This window comes from Electrona antarctica (genome assembly GCF_951216825.1).
Source record: "Electrona antarctica genome assembly, chromosome: 3".
Lineage (NCBI taxonomy): Eukaryota > Metazoa > Chordata > Actinopteri > Myctophiformes > Myctophidae > Electrona > Electrona antarctica.
Genome location: NC_136808.1, coordinates 18,931,054 through 18,957,868, shown reverse-complemented (window position 1 = coordinate 18,957,868; position 26,815 = coordinate 18,931,054). Strand labels below are relative to the sequence as shown.

General features: G+C 40.9%; 2 protein-coding genes and 1 pseudogene across 3 annotated transcripts in view; 2 read left to right on the top strand and 1 right to left on the bottom strand.

The window, feature by feature from the left end:
- ext2 (exostosin glycosyltransferase 2) overlaps positions 1 to 2,549 on the top strand; it is a 30,199-nt gene extending 27,650 nt beyond the window's left edge. The window contains exons 14-15 of the mRNA XM_079497179.1: positions 107 to 189; positions 649 to 2,549. Coding sequence (XP_079353305.1) covers positions 107 to 189; positions 649 to 787 — 222 coding nt within the window. The 3' untranslated portion in view covers positions 788 to 2,549. The remainder of the gene's footprint in view (positions 1 to 106; positions 190 to 648) is intronic.
- Positions 2,550 to 6,056: 3,507 nt separating this feature from the next.
- On the bottom strand, positions 6,057 to 25,146 carry LOC306920382 (homeobox protein aristaless-like 4; annotated as a pseudogene). Its single transcript has 3 exons — positions 24,807 to 25,146; positions 8,630 to 8,758; positions 6,057 to 6,377 (listed from the first exon to the last, which is right to left on the bottom strand). The product of its transcript is annotated as a homeobox protein aristaless-like 4 (transcript).
- Positions 15,926 to 26,815, top strand: part of LOC306920383 (uncharacterized protein) — a 54,379-nt gene continuing 43,489 nt past the window's right edge. Inside the window, exon 1 of the mRNA XM_079497126.1 lies at positions 15,926 to 16,046. Within this exon, the coding sequence (XP_079353252.1) occupies positions 16,012 to 16,046 (35 nt within the window). The 5' untranslated portion in view covers positions 15,926 to 16,011. The remainder of the gene's footprint in view (positions 16,047 to 26,815) is intronic.

Sequence of the window (26,815 nt, the reverse complement as noted above, 5' to 3'; positions counted from 1 at the left end):
TCTTAAACTCCATTCTCCCATGATCTGAGCTCAAAACCTGTATTAAAGTGACAAGTGTACTGTAACTGTGCCCCAAGTTATTTTGTCATCGTCTGTTTCTAATTAGGTGACCCCCAGGAAAAAGTTCAAATGTCCCGAGTGCACTGCCATCGATGGTCTCTCCCTGGACCAGACGCATATGGTGGAGAGGTACAGTGGTTTTCATTTTCATTTCTGTTACAAAACTTAGTTATCCAAATGAATTGCTATAAAACTAATTACTAGGACAAAGAAGAAGAAAAAGAAAGAAGATTCTATAACTACTGTGAAAACTTGTTTTCATACAAATTAGACCATACATACCATCGCTAGGGACACACGCATCAGTAAGCAGGAACTGGGGATGGCAATGAAGGACCGGGAAGCCCGGCGTGGCATTGTGAAATCCATGATCTCGACCGCGGGCGAAATATGATGATGTTTGGCTTGGTGTCATCACATATTATTTAGCAAATTTGCTAATTAGACCATGCACACCTTTTAGCTTGGTGTCATATATTGTCAAATGTTAAAATCCTTTGACAGCTCCCTGAATTGTAAAGGACCTAATGTAAGTGTTCAGGTGTAAGCCTTCATTGGTTATTTATTGAGTTGTGTCTTCATCCCTAGGTCTGAGTGCATCAACAAGTTTGCATCAGTGTTTGGTACCATGCCTCTGAAGGTAGTGGAGCACCGCGCCGACCCAGTGCTGTACAAGGATGACTTCCCAGAGAAGCTGAAGAGCTTCCCCAACATCGGGAGCCTGTGACCCGGCTTTGATTCCCCCTCAACTTCCAATCCAGACATCCCTATTTATATCGCCACCATCTTTGCCTTCTTTCAAGTTGCGTCTTGACATTAGAAGACTATGAAGTAGTTTCTGCTAGTATTGTAGAGCGAAGCTCCAGTGGACTGGTGATGGGAGGATTCACAGACAGAACCTGGTGAAAGCTACAGATGGTGGTCAGTGTTGGGGGTCATTTACACATGTACTATTGCAATACAGTGATAAAATTATTTGATGTCAGTGCCTGGCATGCATTGATTTGTATATTTTGGTTGACAAAGTGACTATGTCTAATGTATAGACAGACATTGCTGCTGTTACATGAACCGCTTTGAACGACCAGACCAAACCAGACGATTGAGATATCGAGAGACTGATTACATAAACTGTTTTGGAGCCTGAGACCCCGTGAGCTCTGGCTGCTCTGGTTTTGAGGACTTGGAGATTTATAGCAATGTGAGAATTGTAGAGTTATACAGTATATGAACGTTTTTCTTTTGCGTCTATGTACATTATGCTTAAATACTATTAGGTTATTATAAATATCTATTTCTTAAATACTATTAGGTTATTATAAATATCTATTGTAAGTTGTAACAGAGATACTCTGAGATTTTTAAACGGTCCCCTTATTGTATAAATGTCTATCTGATAAAGAACCGAAACATTATATATGCAGCCACAGTGAATGTTTTATTAATAGTAGATGAAACGCACTGCGTGAATAGTGGGCTCACAACTCTTCAAAATAAACATTTTCTCATTTAACAAAGTCTGATTGAAATCATCAAATTTGATCAATTTCCAATTTCATGTCATTATGGGGCTTCAGTAGTAATTTGTCACAACTATTGAAGCATCCATAATTGTAATTGATTACTAAATAGTGAGCAAGACATTGCTTTTATTTATATATATATATATATATATATATATATATATATATATATATATATATAATACACCACACACACATACATACATACTGTAGGTTGATTGAAAAATAAATTCAGTAGGCCTAATCTCACTGACGAAGCGTTGGTTCATCACGTCATTCATTATTAAATTATTTATGATGCCATGCTGCACATGACATTTTGTCCATACAGAGGTTATATTGTTGTGACAGTTCCACATTTAAGTGTGTTTAGTTTGAATTTGGATGTAAATCGTGTTATTTTTGTTGAATTTTGTGTTTAACCATGTCTTCTGTCATGTTAAAGCTATGATAGCTTTAACACAAATCAACAATTATTTTTAAGATGTTAATATTGCCATTTGTTGTTTTCTATGACTTTTTTTTTACGAGTTGTATAGTAAGTGAAGTTTCTTGTATAAATACCAAACAAATCTATATAAGACTTTGTAATAAAAATAAAAGAAAAACTGTAAACCAGACTCCTGTGCAATATTCCATGATGATAATGCTGTCCATTTCTGTTAATGTTTATGTGTGCGCGTGCAGCTGGTTCATTCTGGGATGAGATGAGGTAACATGTCAGACACCATTTCTTTGTTGTGTGACTGTGTCCCTCTGTCTACTTTTGACTTTACCACATTGGGTGTCTGTCCAAACCAGTCCCTGTGAGACAGTGGGTCCGTTCGCAGCTCCACTGTTCCTCCTCCCCTGTCACCTGTTGTTAATTTACTCTGCCTAATCCACCCTGTACAATGTCAGCAGTTCAAAAGGGCGCAGTTCGTATTTTTGTCAACTTCAATTAGTGTGACATTCTTGTGGGTTGTGCGATCTCATTTCAGCGCTTGTGTCCCTTCAAAGGGGCTGAAATGCATAGGGATTTCTGAATGTGACTACAGGAATGACACAACCATGATATTCTGTCAGTGTGGTGCACTGGAATGAGAGGGCCACCCTGAACTCACAAGATGTATTGTTCTGCATATAATCGTACACGTCTTTATTCTTAAGCCATGGACAACCAGTGTCTTGTGCTGAAACACTGCCTCAGTTCATGCAAAACTGCAAATAAGTGAAAAGTCTCAGTTATTTTGAGCTCTGTATTATCCTTCCAATGATTGATATATGTATTCATTTGTGTACTAACATCAGTTTTGGCCAGTACACAGTCATGTATCGATGTTAATTATATTGGACCTGGCTGATACATTTCAAAGGTGCAAAAATAAATATTGAATCTTCATAATCTGTAAGTGCAATAACTTATTGTACTTTAATCACACAAAACATATGAGAACAGAAAAAAACATGATATACGTTATAGCTTAGAGCCATGAAAATCTTCAAAACACTTTTGAAACCTCAATATAATTATTCGTATTTCACCTTGAGAAATGAAAAACAAAGTTCAAATAATTGAAACTCACTGTGTCCTTATAACTAGTCCATATCACACCAAAAGAAAGACAATTATACTCACAAATGGTAAACCAGTTATCTCACAAAGATAAAACAATATTTTACATCAACTTAGTAACATTTCCATGGGTCATATAACATTCCAAATCAGTCCATTTTGCATGCACATAAATTGTACATGCACATAACAGCACACAGATTAATATAATTATGTTTATACTGGTTACCTAACTTCAGTAGTATTAAAAGATGGGGGGGGGGGGGTTAAGGGTTGTGAAAGATGACATCACTTGTGTACCGGACATTTTGAAAAAATACACCTATTATGTACTCCTGTCCAGCTGTAGCTTTCTGTATTGGATTCTATGGTTGACGATGCAAGCTTCGGCTTGGTTCTACATAAGATGGACTTTACTGTGCTGTCACGAGACAAAGGATTGTTGGCAATGATGTTAACATATAAGAACACAGAAGTGTTGAATAAGATGGTAAATGATAACAGAATTAATCTTGTTTGTGTAAACCTGAGCTACTGTCTGTCCATGAGCTTTGTTCAGACTGTTATAAACTCCAGAGACCATGCTTCCATCGTGCAGACCATAACTGACCCAAGAAGACAGGCGCATAATCCCACAATCTACAGCCTCCACATGTCCCAGTGTTAATTAAAAAGTCCTCCTGGGTTGGCCATGCGGCTGTGCCCAGAGCCCTGCACCCCCAAGTGGGGGCTGAAACGTTGGGCCAGTGGAGATGAGTAGGAGAGAGCGATGAGAGAGAGCACCAGTGCACTAGTGTGGGGGCTCCTTTGAAAGCAGAGCCATGACAGCTGAGGGGGAAGCATGTGCGAGGCATGTTTGTTTTGCATTTACCCCCTGAGCGCAGCTGTGTGCACTGTCCTTTTCCCAGAACACCGGAACACAGGGGACTGATCACGGCTCTCCCTCCCAGCAACCCCCTCGGTTAGACCAGAGAGAGAGCAAAGGGGCCCCATGTTCAGATTGTACAGGAGACCAGTTTGGATATATGGACTGTGTAGTTATGCATGCGCATTAGATTTGAACTGCAGAGTAAAAACTGGATGTAATTTGGAAGACCCCACGTTGATCCACTGTGCTGACAGGTTATACCCTGCATCCTGGCTCACATATACCTACCCAGGAGGTTATGTGTGGAGTGAATGTGGTTCAGGTTAAAGCATTAGAAATGGTTCCACTGCCTTAGGTGTAGATACAAAGTCTCAGGTTCCTTTTACAAACTCTCGAGAGCCTTTTGTTTTGACTTAGGTCTAAATCAGATCTGGGGAAAAAATGTAAAATATCAGTATGCCCAACTGATAAACCATATCTATGTCATTGCCAGAACTCTTGCCAAAGTTTGATGGCAGCAAAGGCAGCATTACATCTCCTTTTTGTCTACCCTTCTTTCTCTCATGTATACAGACATGTCCTGAGAGGCAAATGCGAAAAGGTTGTATAACAAGGGAGGAGACAGGGAACTTAATAACGCTTATAATGCCTTTAACTGTCCATGCTCCGACCCCAAGACGAAAGAAAAATGAATGAAGCTGGGTTCAAATTTCAGACTGCTCAGGCCAACTTCCCCAATCCCCATACTGAAGCTATCTGAAAGATCCATGCATTAAGCCAATGGATGACTTCAAATGTTTGGCTTTGAATATGAAAGAAATGTGACAAAGACGGAAAGAAATACAAATACACTTCTCCTGTACCAAACCAAACCGAGTAGACCACAAAATAATATTCACACAGCCCACGAGACCGCCCGACTGCCTAAACATCAAAGATGGTGACATGTAAGATTTTCTTTTTTAAAGCTGCTGAGAGCTGACATCTTTTCAGTGTTTTAAAGTGTCAATATTAGAAAGTATAACCTCCCCCAGGTCAGTCTGCTGTCTTTCTAGGCTGTTCTGGGTGTTATTTCTGGCAGGCTGACTGACTGGTGGGCACTTGTCTCTGTGGAACCTTCAGAAAGTGGAAATGCAAGGGGTACGGGCAGGTCCACTTTGAGCTTGTCCTCTTGAAAACAGTGCTGGCTGTGTTTGGAGGCTGGTGCTCCCAGGCTCTGCAGCCCTGAGAGCAGCAGGCCTGCTGTGTCCCTCGCAATACTCCCACACATCACTTCCTCCCCTCCCTCCATCATCTCCTCCACCCTTCCTCTCCCTGGCCTCCAGAGGCCATGTGTGGCAGGTAGATCTCTCCCTCTGCCCACACTCAAAAACATATTTCCTTTCTTTGACTTTTAAATACTGAAAGGTAAAACCAAATAGTGCTGCATGATGTGTACAGCAGGGGTGCAGCTCCAGGCTTTGTGTTGTAGCTGAGAAAGTTCATAATATGAAAATGTTGCTGTCCTCTTTCTGCTTTAAAAAGCAGTATGGAATAATGATCTCATATTATTTTGAATTGTTTTGAGGATTATTAAACGCATTGTTTGGGGAATAATATTAAGTGCACGATTCATTTGAAATAATTCAGCTATGATTTGTGTTTTACTGTTTTCCTTTGCCTTGTCTACACAGTAATAAAATCCTCAGTTTTAATTTATCCATTTGTAACTCCTCTCTGAGTCAAATTAACACTGAGCATTTGACTTTGCATACTACAGCATCAGCATGAGTTATATTACAGCACTTGAACGCAATTATGGTTCTTGTTGCTGTCTCTGGCCCGAAGAAAGACACATCCAGCGATGCTGTGTCCATCATCCTTTTTGTGGTCTCTTCATGGGTCCATCCGTGTTTTCTGTCCTCATTTCCTGTTTTTTAAGGTAGTCGCTCTTTACATGTCAGCTATACATTTTAGTGCCCACTCTCCATATTGGGTTATTTTGTGTTGTTTGGGAGGGTTTTGTGAGGAGGGTGGGGTTAGAAAGTGTCTCCCAGTCAGCATTAACATATCATGTGGCCCAGGATATGGCTGCACTGTGCTCCTTGGCCTTCATGCGCAAGGCAGCAATGCTGGAGGATTTGCGGTCGGGGTCCATGTTGAGATCGTACCCGTTGATGCCCGTGCCCACACCAGGTGGGCCCCCAAATAGACTGCCCATGTGTGTCTGTCCCATGTGACCCCCTGGGCTTGGCACACCCAGGTAATCAGACACCCCTCCGGCAGAGTGGGGGTGAGGGCTCATGCATGAGGTCACAGTGTCACACGGTACAACACAGCCTGGCACAGGAGATGCTCCGCTGCCGCCACCAATCCAAGATGGATTCTGGATCTGTGATAAAAAGATAGAGGATGTACATTTGAGTTATATAGTTATATATAGTCCATGGTTCCCAAACCTTTCAGCCCGTGACCCAAAACAGAAATTAGATATTCGCCCGGGTCCCAAACTAGTGAAAATAGCAGATCGGCTATTTTCACTACTTCTTTGTTCTAATTTATGGAATTTCTTAGATTTCTTTTTAATTTCTTCATGACATTACTGAAAAGAATCATTGGATTTTGTTATTAATTCATAAAAAGTTTAGCTTTTTTGGGAATGTTTTTTGAAAATGTTTTGAAATAATAATAATTAAAACCTAAATGTAGGAAACAAAAACTAAGGGGACCCATAACAATGTGTCTGTGACTCACAAATGGGTCCTGACCCACTGTTTGGTTCTTACCAGGGGGTCCCCATAAAATGTGCCTATTGTTAAACATCAGCATTACTTCATCCTTTATTGAAATTGCCAGCGTTGGGCTGTCAAGCGTAACATGCACTGATGTATGACACAACAGAAATTGTCAAATTGTTTTTTTGATTTTAGCATGTGACCTAATTAGCCATAATAGGAGAATGTTAAAGAAATGGTTATTTTTGTATTAGTTTGCCAGAGATTATCCAACAATAAAATATGATATATTCTAAGATTTGCGTCTGAGAAACTAAATTAGTGTCATTGATAAGAAAAGGCTTGAGAACCACTGGTCTATAGAAACAATATAGAAAATTCCACTTTCTGTCTGTATTGGCCTGTTTCAGCCTGTATGTGTATTCCTACAATTCTAACCTAATATAATTCCTGTCCTCAACACAAGTTGAACATACTGTATAGTCTAACTTCTTGAACACCTTGATAGTATCCTCTGACCCCTGCCCTTCTCTGTAAATATACCTTATAATTTATTCCTGATGAATTGAGTACAATGGACCACAATGGAAACAAGCCTCTGGGGATTTTCGTGTTATCCTTTTAGCCTAACCTTTGACTGTACTACTGTACCTGTACTGTTCATAATCACTTACACATTATTTTCTGATGTCATGCTCACTATTTTGCCAAAAACATAGTGAACAAAGACAAAGTCACGACAACCACTAAAGGTACAAGGTACAAGGTACAAGGTACAAGGTACAAGGTAGCAGCTAAAAACCAGGAAGTATGTGTTGTTGTCTTTTTAGTTTTTTCTTATTTTTGAGGGGCGCCAGCCGCCAACTCCTCCAATGCATGGCTTTTGAAGATTACGTCATATGGCAGCCAAGTCTATGGGATTTTTAATGTTTGTTTAGAGCACTTATGTCGTAAATCATTTGCCAGCCAAGTCTATGGACTTTGAGGATATTACAATGTGTGTTTAGAGCACTTAAAAGCCAGCCAAGTCCATGAACTTTATTGTTTGTTTAGAGCCAGAAAGTCCATGAACTTTATTGTTTGTTTAGAGCCAGCCAAGTCTATGGACTTTAATGTTTGTTTAGAGCACTAATTAACGACGTAAGACGTCATGTGGCCGATAGTGGGCGCCCCTCACTTCACACAAGTATGATTTTCAGCTATATTCAGCTATAGTGTAGATTTTTGTCCTAACACAAACATTAAATGCCATTGACAATGAATAGAGGATTTACGTGAGGTCATATGTGTCTGAGCAAATGATGATGATGTACGATGATAAGAGCGCCCCTCACTTCACACGGGTGTGATTTTTTTAAAACTTTAAGTTACAGTGACTTGTAGTTTTCACATTCACAGAGTTCACTCCTGTGCATTAGCTCCCCATGACTGTCTACTTAAATATCCATGCTTCCTGTTTCGATTCCCTCACTCCAAGGCCCTTGCTCAGGAAGCTGCTAGGGAGCTGTGTTTGAGAGGGGTGTTTTGGGGGGTGTATGAGACAGGGGCAAGGGTGCTGGGGGCCCAGGCTGTCATCGTGATGGCCAGATGTGCACAGAAATTATTTGAGAAGAAGTACTAGCCCACTACTCTACTGTGCTTTGTCAAAGAAGACAAATACACCATACACACATGCATACAGTTTGTCCTTCAACTTTAAAGCCTAACATAATGAAGAATGCTGTCTAATGCTTAATTGATGTTCTCTGTTGTACTATACTATGGTGAGTTGTGTGCTGAGAATAGCTGATGCTCACAACAAGCTCGTAGATCTGCTATTTTTGATCTGGCAAAATCAGAAATGTTTGAAACATTAATTTGTATGTCTCCCAAACATCTCATCCCCTGCCACCGTTCACTGTAGGCCTACCTGTGCATAGTTCTCAGGTCTGGTTAGAAGAGGCAGCTCGTATGCTGTGGAGAAGTGTGTTCGGACCTGTTGCATCTGACCGAAACGCTCCCTCTTTCTCCACTTGGCTCGACGATTCTGGAACCAGACCTGCTGGGTGAAAGAAAGTCAGGATTTTATATGTATTTCATTTCTGTGAGAGCTACCATCAAAACCCTGTCTTGATTTTGCAGTGTCTGGGTTTGATTCAAAGATTTCCCAGATTCCAGGAATCAGGACCACTTCTTGGGTTGACTGTGTGTGTGTGTGTGTGTGTGTGTGTGTGTGTGTGTGTGTGTGTGTGTGTGCGTGCGTGCGTGCGTGCGTGCGTGCGTGCGTGCGTGCGTGCGTGCGTGCGTGCGTGCGTGCGTGCGTGCGTGCGTGCGTGCGTGCGTGCGTGCGTGCGTGCGTGTGCGCGTGTGTGCGTGCGTGCGTGCGACCGTGCTTGCGTGCGTGCGTAAGAGAGAGGGGGGGGGGGCTGTCTTGCCGTGTAAAACTGAATATATTTCACAAGATCTCAAGGAAATACATTACTATTGATGCCAGTATTATTTATACAGGTATAATAGGATTGATTTTAAAATTATTTTACTTGTTTATAAACCTCTTACATTCAATTGGTTTCTCACACTTTTTATCTTAGGCTCCTGACAATGTTTTACTTTCATTCAACTGCCCCAACCCCCCCCCCCCCCCCCCCCCCCCCCCCCTTTTACTAAGGAGAGAATTAGGGAAATTGAAAAGTGATACGGGATTCTAATAAGATCTTGTTTTCATTTTCTGTTTAATTTCCTGAGGCCTAAAGCTCTTGGCTTTGAGATGCTGCCCCTCTAGCATAAAGGCGGGTAAGATGATGATGGATTATTATTTTCTAGATGTTTTCAAGAATTTCCGGCTCTCCCTTCCCCTCATTTTATTCTACTATATTTCTTTGAATGTTATGCACTGTTCACTCTGTTGTACTACTAATCCCTACTTCATACAAAACATAGAGCATAAGGTTGGAAGGTGTCTAGTTTTGCAGTCAGTGTTGACAACGTAACTAACAACCAACCAGACACTTCTGTATTCTTATCTGATGGACCTTTGTTTAGAGCAGAGTCTGCTGGCTATTATAGGGAAAACATATTTTGTGCATACTCAGTAGTGACAGTAATTGGCAAAGACCTTGACAGCTAAAGTAGCTCAGAGACTTACAATGAGGCTTTATTTATGTTACAGCCCAGAGAGAAAGAGCAGAGAAACGCCAAACTGGCCCCAGCAGGAGGGCTGTTTGGGGTTCAAAACACTTTGAAGTTAGAGACCCGCTTCAAGGATTGATAACCTGCCTCTGCTGTCACTCATGTCAGCCTCCACACCACAGCAAAAGAAGCCAAGTCTAAACCTGGGGTTGGTTCTCTCAGAATTATGTAGCACTAACAAGGTCTTGAAATCTCTTTTGAAAGATGCTGCCATTTTTTGTTTTTCCTGAAAGCCACTGGCTCAGGAGTGGTCGCTTGGGAATCGTAATCTTCCCAGTTCGATCCCCGGCTCCCCCTTTTAATTAAACCCCATGTATCTATTGCGCATTGCCACGGTTTTAGCGCACGCAACCCTTATTTTGAAGAGCCAAATATCCATAACCGGATGTTACAATGACAAAATGCTGTGTGTGGTGTCTTTACCGGTTGTTGTTCTCTCGGTCGGTGATGAAAAAACCCGACCGCAAGTATCACAGCGCCTGCTGTCGGCCGGTTGAAAAACCTTGTTTTCACCAGAAACGACATTCATTGCGCCGATTTGGAGATACAGGCCATGGAAAGCAGCACATAGAGTGCAAGTGTATGCACGCGCCACGCGCATCTTCAAAATGGCCGCGGCCACTGTCCCACATTGACTGTTATGCTAACGAGAGGCAGCTACCGATGCGATCCGATTAAACATGAATTAAAGAATATAAACCCTGGAAAACGTAGGCTACGGTTCTGGCAGGCTAGACGATTCATTTAATCCTACGGTTACTACGGTTCTGGTGGGCTCCGTGTTAACCCGGTCGATGCCAAACTTTGCACACACACTCCCTGGATGTCAACAATGAACCTCTGCCCCACATTTTCCAGAACGGCCTGTTATAGCGCCACCATGAGGCAGCTTTTCACATTTTTTACCTATAACTGCACCAATCTGCGTGAAACGTTGCATGCACACTCCCTAGAGGCCAAGGACAAACCTTTGACCTGCATATTTCACATCTGCCTTTTATAGCGCCACCAGGAGGCCGACTTTCGTAAAACACATTTTTTGATATTACTCCTCCAGCTTCTGTCCAATAATCTCGCAAATTGTTACACAGTATCTCTATAGTCATGTGCTCAAGATGGATCTGTCCGATATTTCATATTCCATCCTAATTGGCTATAATTGGCTTTCAAAGTTTGCAAGATTGCCCCGTTTTGAACAATTGGCCTGTTATAGTGCCACCAACAGGTGGATTTTTGCTCATTGCCTCAAATCATCCAATTGCCAACAAAGGCGTATGAATAAATGGCACCCTTTTTCACATTGGCCTATTATAGCGCCCCCAGGAGGCCACAACCTGTGCCCCGAGGGGCACTTTTTCTAGTTTACTGTATGTTTGTCCATTCCTCACTACCTAGATGAAGGCAGGTGTGCTGCAACACTTGCTATAAATTAGCCATACAAATGAAAGCTCTTCACTTTTCCATAACAAGAGTTATTATCTTTTTTGCATCAACCTATGTAGTTATTTTTTTATTTAATTTCACTTCAGTTCAACATAGCTTGATGCCAATTTGACCATGACAGAAAAGCATAATGTATAATGTTTGATTTCCACGTTACTTTATAGGCTATTTACCATGTTAAATAAAACCCAGCTAAGTAAACTTCCCTGTGTTTAGAAGTATATTTGAGATGTCTTTGAAATAACAAACTAATTTGTCCTAAATTCCTTCTTTTTTAAATTAGAAAAACTACGAAACTACGACGTTACCACTTTCAACCTGGCATCCCTATTTTGGGCGGGTAGGTGAAGATCATCAAAAAAATCAGGAATTTTCAAAAATAGTGAGGCGTTCCTTTTTTCTTTTTCTTTTTTTTTTCTAGTTTTGAAATAGGGCTTAAGTGGTTAAATGGACTACACAGACATAGCTTCAGTCACCAGTTTGGAAGTGTAAGCTCATATGAACACCTGTGTTTGCATGCTGAACTCTACTTGTCAAAGACCATCTTGACTCTCTGAGCTTTTTAGACTGACAGAATGGTGAGCTTGAGAGACGCAATGTTGTTGAAACCCCTGACCCGTGAACCCTGACCTTCCCGTGTATCTGTAGTGCATATGACTCAGAGCTGAACTTACTCTCTCCCTTTGAAACCAGAAGACAGAAAAAGCAAACATCTCCAGGGCTAACATTTTAAATAAAGCTCTCTTGTTCTGTCACACCAGAGCCACCATACAACGAGGTATGATATCACCATCTGTACCACAATACCAATGTTGTAGGTACGTCAACTAAATCAACTCAAAAACCAAAAAGATGTTATGAAATCCCCACCTCCAAACTCCCATTGGGTTTGTCCACTTACAATATAACCCAGAGATTCATGAGCTGTGAGCGCATCTTCGTGTGAATGACCTGGATAAAGTGCTGCGCAGCCCTGCTATTTGACTGACGAGGCATCTTGTCTCTTTTATCTTTTTAACTTGAGTGTTTTAAGAGGGCCGCTGGGAAGGCTAGGGGCTGTAAAGCCAAGACCAGCTGAAAGCAGGCGGTTCTGTGTGATAGCGAGAGGAGCACAGCAGAGAAGCATACCTTCAGAGTCTGAGTTATAACCCTCTGGCTGCAGACACTTCCTGTGTTTCACTGCTAGGCTTTTTTTCTGCATGGTCACTGTTCCAGCACGTCATGTAAAAGACTGGATTTAATCTGGGGGTAATTTCACTTTTTCCTCTTTTCTCTCCCACCTCGTACCCAGACACGGCACTAGACTAGACACTAGTCGCTCCACAAAGAGATGCGTGAAGATGTTGAATCTTTGTCATGTGATGGCAATGGGGAAATGCTTCTCGAAAAAAGTTGTTTAAAAAAGTTGTTTATGTTGTCAAGCTCATGATCAGAAAGAACAAACGCTCAGCTTGCTTAAAAAGCTCATGGGAAGGTTTTTCACACCTTCACTGGAGACCACAGCGGGGACACATTCCTCTCTGAACAGGAAGTTAATGAAAGAAAAACACAGAGAATCCAGGGGCTTTTAGTTGTCTCTGGTGCTGGTGCACACACTTATGCACATGCAAGCTTACGCACACACATATACACACATATGCATGCACACACACACGCACGCACGCACGCACGCAGCCTCATAGTCTGCTGTCCAACGAAGTTGGAATGCAAGGGTGGTCATGAAAGGATTATATGCAAATCAGCCAGGAAGGTCACAGGAAGGTTTCAGGTCTCGGGGTAGGATGCCGCAGGGCTGACTAGCTGCTAGCATAACTGAGCTCAGGTTCAGGTGTAGGGTAGAGAACATGATGGAAGCTGGAGGAGAGTAGAATGTGTCTCCTAGTATGTTAATGACAAGTCTGCTCTCTTGACAATGAACATATGAGGCCCAGACAGCCCAAACCTCAGACCCTCTGCCCCTCTGCCCCCCCACCTCCCCCCGCCCTGTCTTGGCTCTCACTCCCTTTCTCTTTTTCTCCCTCTACTCCCACACTAGCAGATAAATCTCTCACGCTGTTCCATGAGTGACGTTATCTCTGCAGAGCTGCAGATGTTGATGGATCCATGAGGTTCTGCTCTCCAAATATTGTCTGCTGCTCTCTGATGGAGAGCTTGTTTGATTTACTGGAAGGCACAGCCATGTGGATGTATGAACTCGTTGCTTGATTATGCTACAATTGTTTTTATTCCTTACTCTGTCCAGCATAAAAAATTGACATGTGTCGGTTTTATTCAATGCTGTGTATATTAGATATTTAATTTGTTCTCTCTAGAGCTGTAGACTTGGCTTCAAGTCAGACTAAAGTCATGAAATTCAGGCCTTCGACTTATCTTGTACTCCTCTGCTGTGAGACTTGACTTGATTTACTTGTGACTTGACTGCTTTAAGACTTGACTTGAGACTTGAAAGCAAAAATGTAATCATATTTGATCCAGTAAAACCCTGAAGCAATAGCTTTTTTCAAAGAATGCAACTTCAAATATATCTCTATCACAGGTCCGGATTAACCTACTGACTTGAACTTGTACAAAGAAGACTTAAAAACAGCTCTGGTTGTCTCTTTGGTTTTGTAACTATTATAGCCAACAATCATGTTCAATTCCATATGACTAAAAAGGAACGTTTTCCTAAGCTAGTCTCTGGCTCTCGTAGAGGGCTAAAATATCAATATTTTATCTGCTGTCCAGGGCTGCTTAAAAACCTCAGCCAGGCCTGGGCCGTGGCTCAGTGGTCCAGGCACCTTGGCTGGTAATCCAGTCTGGCAGTGTGCCGCGGGTTCGACTCCCGATCCCGACGGCCTTTACTGCATGTCTTCCCCCCCCATATCTCTCCCCATTTCCTGTCAGCCTACTGTCTGTCCCTCCATAAAATAAAAGTCGAAAGCCAAAAAAAAAAAAACCTCAGCCACAAAAACACAATCGATGACTTATTTTAGAAGTATGTATTACACTGCACCTGCACGCGGGCTTCAGTCAGGTCAGTCCTCAGTGCCAGCTGCTCACGGGCATACACATCAGGGTAGTGTGTTTTCTGGAAGACCTTCTCCAGCTCCTCTAACTGGTAACTTGTGAAGGTGGTGCGGTTCCGTCTTTTCTTTCCTTTGTTGCTCTCCGCACCGTCACCTTTATCCAGTGGGCTCGCCAGGTCGGTGCCTAGAGGCCTATCAGAAGCCACCTTGGCGCCCTGGTCTTTTATGCCCAGATAGCCTACGTCCATTCCCGGAGTGTCAGAGGTCTGGGAGGTCAATTCAGAGTCTGGGAGACCTGTGCTGTCTTTACCTGGCAGAGACACGGGGGGAGAAAGACCATTAGAAGTTATTTTGATTGTGAATCGTGATAATTATAAAAAGGTAACAATAAAGGAATGCATGAAAGGCATCAGATGCACTAGCAAAACAAAACAAAAACAAAAATATAATATGACAGTTTAATTCTTTATTAGACGTATTGACATTGACACAGCATGTCATGTTCACTGGATATAAATGAAAGAAAATTAAGATAGATGTGTAGAATCTATGGTATATTATGCTCTGCAGCGCCAGGAACAGATTCTTCTTTCTCTGAGTTATGTTGTGTGACAAACTGTTGTGAAATCTGTCAGGCTGTTTGTCAATCTGTGCATGGGTGTTTATCTAGATCTCCTGTTGCAGTTCATCAATAATACTGCTATCTCATATGGAAGAGACGCTGGCTACAACTGCAGTCTGATAAAGAAGAAGAAAACTGCTGCAAACTAAACTGGCAAGTGGCAACTGGCCGTCAGCAGAAGTTTGTTGGACAGTAATGTCTAGGCATGTTCACATGCACACATGTCCACACACTGATTATAAATTCCCATAATCCTCTGTGTGCCAGTGTGCTTTTCTATGTTGGTAACTCTTTGTGCTCTTTTCCACAAGCTTAAGATCATCATCAAAAGCCTCTTCTTTGAACTCTTCATATGAACTCTCTATCTGAACTTTCTTTTACCCACAATGTGAATTGCAGTTCAATTTGTAATATTTTATTTCAGAGGATATGGTATTTGAAAGGGTTTATAGAACAAAGGTTTCAAGTTTATAGCTTCATGATGCTTTATGAGACCACAGCCACCCTGTCAGGAAACTCTCTCTGGCTCAGTCTAGTGGTGATTCTAAGCACTGCATCATTTCCTAGCTTGCCTTGATTCTCAAAGATCAAGATGTGAGGTTATTTTCAGGACCTGTGCATCTTATATCTCTGACTTGGTTAAATCTTTGTCAAGTTAGAGCCAGGAGATGTGTGTGTTTATGGACTCCCTGTGCATTTCTCAGCAGTCAGCACTCAGCACAGCAACACACACACACACACACACACACACACACACACACACACACACACACACACACACACACACACACACACACACACACACACACACACACACACACACACACACACAAATACATATTACAACAATTATGTATTTAACTTATAAAATAAATAGATGTTGAAAAAGGTGTTGAGTAATATGGGTGTCTGTTGCTTAGGTAGTAGGAACCTTTGTAACAGGCACTGCGTGACACAGGAACATGTTAATGGTTGCACCTCTGTTTACATTTGAGCTGCAGAGCATGTTGTAAACTCATTTAATAAACTATTGCCTGGTTGGTTAAATTCATGGGGCAAGGCAAGGCACTTTCTCCCAAATATAGGTAAGACATCTACATTATTGTTTATTGCTGTTGCTGCTGCTTCTGCCGCTGTGCAGAAATGGTGTGTTAAAATGTGTGCTTGTCATTTGTCATTGACCGTCTAGCCCAGGGATGCCCACACCTTTTTACTTGAGAGCTACTTTCAAAATGACCAGCTCGGCAAGATCTACCCACCAAATCAATTATTATACCATTGCTGAAAATAGCTTAAATATGTACCTGAGGGGGCTTCGGAATAGTAGAGTTTGTGTTACATTCTTTACAGTATAAGACAAATGCACTTGGAATGGGAAATAGAGGGGGAGAAATGTTTTTTTATCGTTTTTTTCCTTCAATATATTTAAATGAAATACTCTTTAGGGGCATGTCATGTGATCTACCTGCACAGCCTTTGTGATCTACTGGTAGATCGCGATCTACCTTTTGGGCACCCCTGGTCTAGCCTCTAGTGATTTGCATAATACACAGTCTCTTTCATTTCCAATACAAGTAACTGAAAAAAATCCAACACAGACTGTTGGTGAAATAGAACAGTCTTTGTAGAACTGAAGTGTTTATGCTTTTTATGCTTACCTATTATGTTGAATGCTGAATTTAAATAGTGTTTTTGCCTCAGACAGCCAATTCAGTGAGCCAATAAGACTTCAGTTCTTGAAAGAAAGTCTGGAACTAGAATACTAGATCTATCGGGCAGAGATGCTGCCTGTTCCTCGGTCCTAGTAACTGGGTCTAAGGAGTAAGGACCCATGTTTGGGTGTGTAATAGCTCCAACATTGCTGTGCTGTCCATGACTGACACATCCTGTTAGTCATGAAAGGATCAAGTGTGTTTTATCCCAACCTAAATATTTTCAAGTTATTTCACCATATTCCCCTGGCCTGCAACCATGGCTGCCACAAGGCAGGGCTGTCAAGCTGTTTGAAATCAGTAGCTCCGTCATGATCAAAGGCTCTTGTTTATGTCATGTCATTGATGGGTTGTTGGCAGGCACAGTATTGTGACAATCTCCTGCTTGTTATCCCTGCGATCAGGCATGGCTGCAGGCCTCTCCATGGCCCAAGGTGCACAGCAGTGAGCCCTCCCTGAGGTCAGACCATATGGAGGGGGAACATGAGAAAACCTTCAAGGTATCCCTGTGGAACGAGTGAAGAAGGGGAGTTGGGAGGCCTTGCGGTGGAAAACATTGCCTCTCTCAGACATTATGAAAGTATTATGTGCTTAAAGGTTTGAGCCAAATTACATGATGTAGTTCATCAGTTATACTAACTAGCTAGTAGTGCTAGTTAGTATAGTTCTTGGTTCTGGTGTAGACCCAACACTTGACAAAAGTAGGCTGCAAGAATCGACCTCCCAAACTCAAGACTTTTCTTGCAAGTGTGTGTTTTCTATTCAAATTAATATGCTGTACAAAATGTTTTGAGATGCAACCACAGAATGTTCCTTTTCCCTCTCGCTCCAATGGATTCTAGATTCCTCACCAGTTACTGCTGACATGAAAGACATGAGAAAACGTTCCAGGGTGTTTTTTTTGTTTTTTTTTGTCTCACACACTGAGGCTGGAATCAATATTACAATTGTTTTCTCAATGTGTAACTGAAATAATTCCCCATCCCTATGTAACCTACAGTAGGCTATCTCAAAAAGTGTGACAGCTGGTGCAGTTTGGTGCCGTTAGTTTATGTGCTGAGAGAATGTTCCAGAAAGACCAAGCAAGTAAAACATATAGAGTGTATTTCAAAACAAACTCAAATTTGGCTGTGAAGAGAAATGTTAAACTAAAGGACCAACTAGTGTTTAATGTCGAAGAGTCTTTGCACCTGACCTGTCAGCAGAGTGAGAACGGGTCTTGTAAACTCCACTTTACAGGTTCTACATTTTCGCTTTAAAATCACCACTGAGTGTGTGTGTGTGTGTGTGTGTGTGTGTGTGTGTGTGTGTGTGTGTGTGTGTGTGTGTGTGTGTGTGTGTGTGTGTGTGTGTGTGTGTGTGTGTGTGTGTGTGTGTGTGTGTGTGTGTGTGTGTGTGTGTGTGTGTGTGTGTGTGTGTCCTACATGTACTATATGATATGTAAGTAGGCCTACTATATAGTACTTGGTTTCTGGCATGGTGCCTTTGGGTAGAAGTTGGCGTGGGTCAGATCTTTTGGGGTACAGCCATTATTTCTTACTTAAAAATGAGAGGGTCACATCAAAGTGTAATTTAATTGGCTGGTAAAGCATCAGGGTGCCTTCCTATACTCTACTGGCTGAGGTAGCTGGGGTCAGCTCACAGTGTTTAAAAGAAACATTATAAATTAGACACCCCACAGCGGTCAAAAGGGATCGACAACAAAACGTTTCTCGAACTGTGGATGGGAATAGCCAAATACTAACAACAATTAGCAGGAGAGAGATGGACAGAAGGGAGACACACGGTGCACATGAGGCTAAGGACAGAGAAAGGTGGAGGGAGGGAGCGAGGGAGAGAATGTCTGGAGTCTTTTAGCTAGCTGCAGGAAGCAGATGAAATGTGTGCGAGCTAAGTATTTATTTGTAGCTCTAATTGAGTTTGTTTTTACATCTTATATGGAGTGGGCTGTAATAAGGAGCTTTGTCCTCTGAAATTCAGCCAACTCTGAGGCTCACTTGTTGTGAGGCTACATATAGGCTGACTAACTGATACATAAGCTGAGTGGACTGAAGCCTTGTATATTCTCATCTTTCTCTTTCTCTTTTAAGCTTCATCATATGACAGTTGTCCTCCAAAATAAAGTTTTTCACCTATAATGCATGCCCAAAATAAGGGTTAGTGATCTGTCTTTGGGTTTTAGCATTAACAATAGTTTAATAATAACTACATTGGATCCATTGAACACAGGTTCCATTTCCTGAAAAGTAACGTTTTTGGAAATACAAGGTTTGTGCCTGACGTGATGCCCCCGGTTTCGGATTGTGAGTAATGACACCACATAGAATTGGCATCGGCAGTGGCTGCCTGTCAACACTGCTGTATGCAAAACCAGAGCTAATCACAAATTGATGAGCAGATGGAGATGGAGATGTAGTTTCAGTTTCAATGTTTCTGTTCCTCTTAACTGACCTTGTCTCTTGTGGAAAGCACAAATGACACCACTATGAATAGCATAACACGTGTGGTGTCAGTTTCAGTCATCGAAAAAGTTCAGGATAAAATACACACAAGAATACTCACACGCATGCTCTTAGCCTACACACGCACAGCACATTTGCTCATATCTGCAATATTGTTGCAAGGACGGCGCATGTGTGTACGCCACAGACACAAAACCCATGTGTACTTGTAGCAATTTTAGAGCAGAACCTGCTGGGTACCATTCACTTTGAAATTCAACTCTACCGACTGCATAGAGAGAAGACCTATCCCAGCAGGCTGCTATAAAGTGCGCAGACCATTAAAACAAAATATATAGTGCATCCAGAATACATATAAATCATCTCTCTCGCTCTCTCTCTCTTTCTCGCTCCCGGCTCCTCTTTGTCCCTTAACTTCTTCAACTTCTTTCTCTCTCTCTCTCTCTCTCTCTCTCTCTAATCCCAAATATTTGTCTGTTTGAAAGAGATTGTTGCATTCAAGTGGGTGTTTTCTGTGCCAAGCATCTGAAATGAAAACCCCTTCACAGTGAGGTTCACTGAACATTCAAATTATTTCCCAAGGATCCAGTCATTAAAAATACCATAATGGATTAATACACAGTTTACGCATGTGTTGAAATAGCATATTCTAGAACAGATCTGCTGTTGTTCCTCATATAGCAGTAAACACCACAACAAAGAACCCAAGTGAGAGTTATATTGCAGAGGCATAATACATCTGAAGTGTTAATTGAATACTGAGATGGTGAACTGTGTCAGAGTTAAATCACTACTTTTTACTGAGCACTGCTGTGGGCGACTCATTTTTTGTTACAAATGTTTATGGTTTTACTTGAATTACACCACTATGTGGTCCTTTATACTTGGGGCAAATGCATCCTATTCAAAACAACATCTGAAATGAAATGTCCTGAAACCTGTACAATATTGTGACACAATACATTTAAAAAAAAAAAAAAGATCTATCACGCACGCACATTATACATACATTATGGCTCTCTGTTCAGTCTGCACAGGGCCTGGATTCTATACGAGCCTTTTTGAAGCTTTGATTTTCTCACTGGGCCATGCAGATTGAGGCTAATGTAAATTGCTGTGCCAAAACTTAAACTAAATGGTAAAACGATCCTGAGTCCCTGTCACCTCCACTCATGTCATCGACCTGCTGAAGTGTGCCCTGGTTGTCTACGCTTCATGACTGGTTCCCATTACTCCCTGCTCAAACCAATCAGCGGAGACGGCCATTAAGAGCGACTAAAATGGTTGTGCTATACAGCATAGACAGCAGCAGAAGAAAGAATTCACAAGAGTGACACAAGCACATTGATAATAATAGTGCTATTGTATCCAATAGAGTGACACAAGCACATTGATAATAATAGTGCTATTGTATCCAATAACCACCTCTAAACAGTCAGTGTTCATTTAGCTCTGTAGAAATGCAACCAAATGGACCTTTTTGATTGATTGATTGAAATATTTATTAACAGTTTGCAGAATTACAGTACAAACTCTATACAAAGACTGTTAACTGTGAGTGGACGACCCAATTAAGCATTACACTTGTTTACAAGAGGGTCCACCATGTTCAATTCATCAATAGCTACATGTTTACACTCTCACTGTTAATGGATAAATGAACATTGAAGATCTTACTGTTTACAACAAAGTAAAAACACAATTGGGCTACAATTGCAAGACAGGAGAATTGTTCAGCAAAATGAGTGTTACTTTAACTTTCGTCCCAATAATAAATGAATAAGATCTACTATCTAGTTTCTAGTATGATGAATTGATGATAGAAGTGCTGCTTCTTTGATCTTTGATTGGTTGCATGTTATTGCTAAGACCAATTTGCACATCTTGGTTTACGTTGCAAAAAGAGAGTATCAAAACATGCTCCAGCTATAGTTACAATAGATTCCAATAAACACTTAGTTAAATTAACATTTATTACAAATAACTCTGAGCCAAATATAACAAATGGCACCGCTTTGATGCCATAGGTTTACTAACTGATTTCCCCTGGTCTGTAAACACAGAGGACCTGTCCCCACCCGTCCCCCCCACCCTGATGGCAGGAAAGTTAGCAGGTCAGTTCCTATAAGAGACGACACTGAGACAACAAGTGGTTCCCAACCTTTTCTGGAACAGCTACAGGGCCTATATGTGAACATGTTGAAAGCGTCCTCGCCGCTCCTTGGCCCACCAATGTGACGAACCCAGCTCACAATCTAAGATGGGTGGGCCGTGTGCATTTTCATTTATTTGATCAATCAATCGATAAATCGATTGTGTTCCAGATCAGATTGATGCAAATTATGTGTATAGGCTACACTTTTATGGTCCTATTTATCAGTATGGTGACACATGTTTAGGTTTTAGCCTCAAGAGAAAAAACAAGACATTTTATTACATTCATTTTTTCCCCCCAATATCAATGTTATATTATCATTAGAATCTTAGTGTTTTACCAATAATTTTCATATAACCACTTGGGTTTCACTGCACTATATAGAGGAAACGGGTTGAACTGTCCACTAATGTACACTAATGAATGTCTCAGTGAATTAATCAATTACTGAACGTTCTGCAAAAATATAGCAGAATCTACAAGCTGACAATGCTTAAAGAAATTGCCTTTTTTATTGCATTTCCCCAAACCATAATCGCCACTCCATTCTGTCACATGATCATCAAGCTATGGGCCTATTTTTCTTTCCTCATTGTTTGGATGGATGCCGTTCGATTTAAAGTCACGCATCTCAATGAGGAGATTATTAGGCCTGCATTGCTCCATGAATCGCAATTAAATGAATGCTTAGAATTTATAAAACGAAGCCACAAAAGGAACATAAATGAGTAGGCCCGCCTAGCATGCATACATTTAAAAAGAAAAGAAAAACGAAGCCTGCTGAAACTGTGCATAGGCTAGAGCACATGGAGGAACACAAGAGTATATATTCATTGCCTAAACAAAAAGTAAATTTGCCCGAATAGCCATACGACTGCGTTTGAGACGTATATAAATCATGTTGAACATGCAGGGAAATAGAGGTAGGTCTATCGCTGACATCCGAGTCGCATTGTAGCCTAATAATGCTTGAGATCTCTTTAATAGGCAGATCCGTACATTTTCATGCTTTATTATTTCTACACTCGCATTAACTCCCTTATAATTATTGTCACTGATGCTGTTGTAAGTGCGGCTAAAACCTATTATTGGCCTATATCATCATGTCTATACTTCGCGCAGTAAGCTAGCCTACGATGGTTTGGCTGGCCAAAAAGAACAGATCTGTAAAGCTATAGATCTGCGCGTCATATGGCGATGCCTTAATGGCTTAATAGTTTGTATCTGTTCTTTTTGGCAAGCGACAGCATCCCATTCCCACGAATGGAGATAGTCTATATCTAAATTATAATCTAACAGATCGGGCCCAAATAAACGCTGGGTTAGCTTGCCTATATCTCCCCCGCACTGTTTAATATTTCAATTATCACTTCTAATAAAATAGCATGAATTTAAGAAAACAAAAACTAGAATATATATAGGCTAATTTAATTAGCCTAATTTATGACTTTTTCGTCGCGTAACTTATTGCTGCATGCAAACTGTCCCTCTCGAATTAAGGCTATAGCTCATGCTTCTTCTGCATGTTGTTTAAGAAACGTATATTTTTATTCTATAACGTTTAGTTTATACATGGCGTTCCTGGTATAAAGCAACCATTATGATGTGCACAGCATATAGCCTATCCTATAGCCTACTATATTTTCATTTTATTTATTTTTTATTTTATTTTAATTTTACCAAATCAATATGCCTGGCCTCGAGAGCGGGTCGAATGGTCCGGGTCGAATCGTCCTGGGTCGAAATCTCTGGTGACCGTATAGCCGATACCGTCGTAGGCTATTATCAAAATGTTTGAGGCTCAAATATTGTTAAGATAACTGTTAAGCTCTTTGACCTATAAAGGATCAATCACTATATATTCGTGTCATATATGATCTGTCAAAACAGCATTATTAAAGCCTATACATGTCTTCCACTAACAAAATAATTACAATTTGCAATGCAGGGCGTTCCAAAAAGTGCATGTTTCTGTTAGAATTATTAATAATTAATTAATGACTAATTATGACGGTGGATATCAGAGGCCGTTCTTATTGTTGCTAATAACATTTAAGTAAGTAATCATTTAATTATTACTTGCTGTAAGCGGTATATGTTGATGCTCGTCAAATTTGGCTTTGAAAGTTAAACTTTACAGGCAGCTTTGCAGGCATTAGATATTATTTATACAGTCGAGCCACTTGTGTCTTATAGTCTTAGCCGATTGTACTTATTATGTTGGATACTTGGAGACATTTATTTTACAACAGGCTAATGTGTAGTATCTATTTATTTATTTATTGGCCCTATGCAACAACATTTGATGAATATGTCAATAAAGTCCAATAGTAGGCCTACTCTTAAAACAAATGTAAGGAAATTGAAACATTCGAAATTGTGATGAGACGTCCTGGAAGGAAAAGGGAAAATAAAGGGGGACGAAATGCATAATAATAATATCTTAAACCACAATAGCCAATAGCCTGTATATATACTTGAGTCACTCTGATGAATGTCTGGTGAGAAAAACGAAGAACATCGATGTGACGGCAGTGTTGTCGATGAAACCGACGAATATGGATTGAATGGATATGAGCACTCTTTCACTTATAGCTCATATCTCTGACTGTCGGTGGATTTTGCACCTCCAACGGGCTCATTCATATGACCGGAGAAAGCAATTACACTGAGTTAAATTTATAGTCGGCCAGATACATTTTATATTCAGTTTAGGCTATATGCCAAAAAGAGAACATGTCAGAAATTGGTTCCACAATTGCATTGTTCAATTATCCTATAATTACACCGTTTGGGCATCTGAAATGGGTTCTGAATTATTTGCCTGATATTTTTGGTTATATACTCTCACGTATAGCGTGTGTGTGTGTGTGTGTGTGTGTGTGTGTGTGTGTGTGTGTGTGTGTGTGTGTGTGTGAGACGTGTTCGTTCATGAGTGCGTTGGTGCGCGCGCGCGCACACCTGCTGCTTCATAATGCAATTGCATCTTGTTTTTGCATAATGCACGTATAGCTTATATACTAAGTCCTGATGGCCATGATTGCAGTGATGGCAGGTCACGTGTGTAGTTACAGAGCTCACTAGGCTATCTGAAAACGTGTTAATTCAATTGTCCGATTCAGTCCCAATATTAAGGATTGTAATGAAGATTATCGCATTACATGTGTCCTAATTTAATTCTGTCGACAACGGGAAAATCTGATAGTCGAGAAGATCTATCCCAGGGGTTGTTATTGCCCTAATATTGGCAGTAAGTTGTGAAGTCCTGTGAATTAATTGTGTAAATACATACAGAAGCAAGTTTGTAAAAGCTCAAGGAATCAGCTCTTTGAAAGGAACACAGCTGAGCACATGATGAAATCTAATCAATCAAAGAAAAACGGACATGCCGAAGATTGAACATCTGCTTTTTCATTCAAAACACAAGCAGCAGAGTAGAAAACATTAAACAACGCGATAGTTTATGCAAATAAATAAAAAAGTTAAGTATTTTTAATGTATTTTTTTTGTACTCACCATAGCAAGGGGTGAGCGCTCCGTTGTGCAGTTTGCCTTCCTCGGGTGGTGTTTTGCAAGAAGACCTCTGCTGTGTGAAGATGTGGTATTTGCTGAAAGTGCCGTCCCCAGCAGTGGCATCCAATGACTGGCACTCCTGTTGGAATGGGCTCCGGGACTTTTCTCCGTAAGCCTGACCTTTGTTGGGCAGGAAAGTGGGGCTGTATTTGGTGTCACTCACTTGGAATGTCCTAAAAGGGTTCGATGGGTGATGATCCCTACTACCTTGCGTTAGAGAGGCGCTGTAGTATGAATCCATGGATGTCATATCGCTGTATGACACGCAGGTCTCCGCGTTCATGCCTAAAAAAAGTCAAGGGAAGGAAAAAGACGTCGAAACTTTTTTCTTTTGTAAAAGGGAAGCAAACTCTCTCTCTCTCCCTCTCTCTCTCTCTCTCTCCCCCTCTCTCTACCTCATAGAGATGAACGCACAGAAATACGCGCGCCCGTGCACGGACCGACTCACACACAACTGTTACTCAACATACACCAGAGTACAGCTGGAATTGGTTATAAAACCATTCAGATCTTTTCCAGGAACCACTGTCGTTGTCGACCAAGCACTCAAAACTTCTGCAAGTTTAGAGCATGCTGCACTGTGTGTCTCTCTGGCTCTCTGGATGATGGTACCAGATGAGCCGTGTGACTGCAGACTGACTGACTGACTGTCTTCAAGACCTCTCTCTCTCCCGAGTGATTCTATTGATGAAATGAACGGGTGAGGTCAGACCTTCGCTGTGTGAAGAAAAAACGTTTTGTAGCAAAAATATGTGGGGGCTTTAACACATGTGATAGGATATGAATTATAGCATATAATTGATAGAAGCCTACTGTGAGGCAGAGGACATAATTTTCCGCTTCATTAGTGATGGTTCGTCGAGGGGAAGTCATCCATCTGTTTTCTGAATGTCAACCACCAGATAGTTAGACCGTGTTTGGCCTCCTATGATAATAGGCCTATATTGCATATAGTAGTGATTCGTTCTGCTGCCATTCAAGTATAGGCCCATAGGCTTGATTTATGTTAATAATTGTTTTTCACGTGAAAAATGTAAACCAAATATAAAAAACTCACACACGTTTAATAATTTTGACACAAAATCATGGAAACGTCGTAGGCTGGCTATAGCTCATGTTTCCAGTTCTGTCGAGAATAATATAACAGGACTAATGTAAAAATATGAAAACATACACCTCTCTGTATATGTACATTTTTCACCAAACTCAAATGTAGACATTTATAGGCATGGGCTATGCGACACTATAAAGAGAGCTACACAGCAAAATCCCAATCGTTATTTTGCTGCAGGACCCAAATTATATCTTTTCAGTAGGCTTATATGCGTGTGCGTGCGTGCGTGCGTGTGTGTGCGGGGGGCCATAAGTCATTCACTGAATGTTTGCAATTAACGAAATAACAGAGGGCATACTATGTTGATCTTGGCTGGATTCTCAATTCAGAGTTAATTTTCAATGCATATAATAGGCTACACTTTATAATAATAATAATAATAATAATTAACTAATAAAGTATAGAAATATGCCAAGATATTTTCATAATGGGCTACATTTCCGTATTTTCAGGCTAAGTTATAAAGGCTCCTATCCACCACAGTGTGTTAAATTAGTTTTTTCCACGTTTAGATTAGGCTAGTGGAAATTTTAATTTCAAATCATTGTGTCTAATTTCTGTCCCATTTGGTTTGACATGCTATATTCTGAACACTGCTGTCCCTAAGTCCCTTACAACTAAAGTGTACAATTTAAACTCAGTGGTTCTGCTTTGTTCATCACTCTCTTTGAATATTATATTGGGATTTGACTTAACATAAAAATAAGATGTGTGTGTAATATTCTAATAATGTAAAAAACGTCCAAATTTGGTCCATATCCCTTTACTCCTTCAAAACCGCTCTCAAAGGGCACCTATAGCTGCAATTCGAAACTGGCCCCCGGAAATTAAGTCTGAG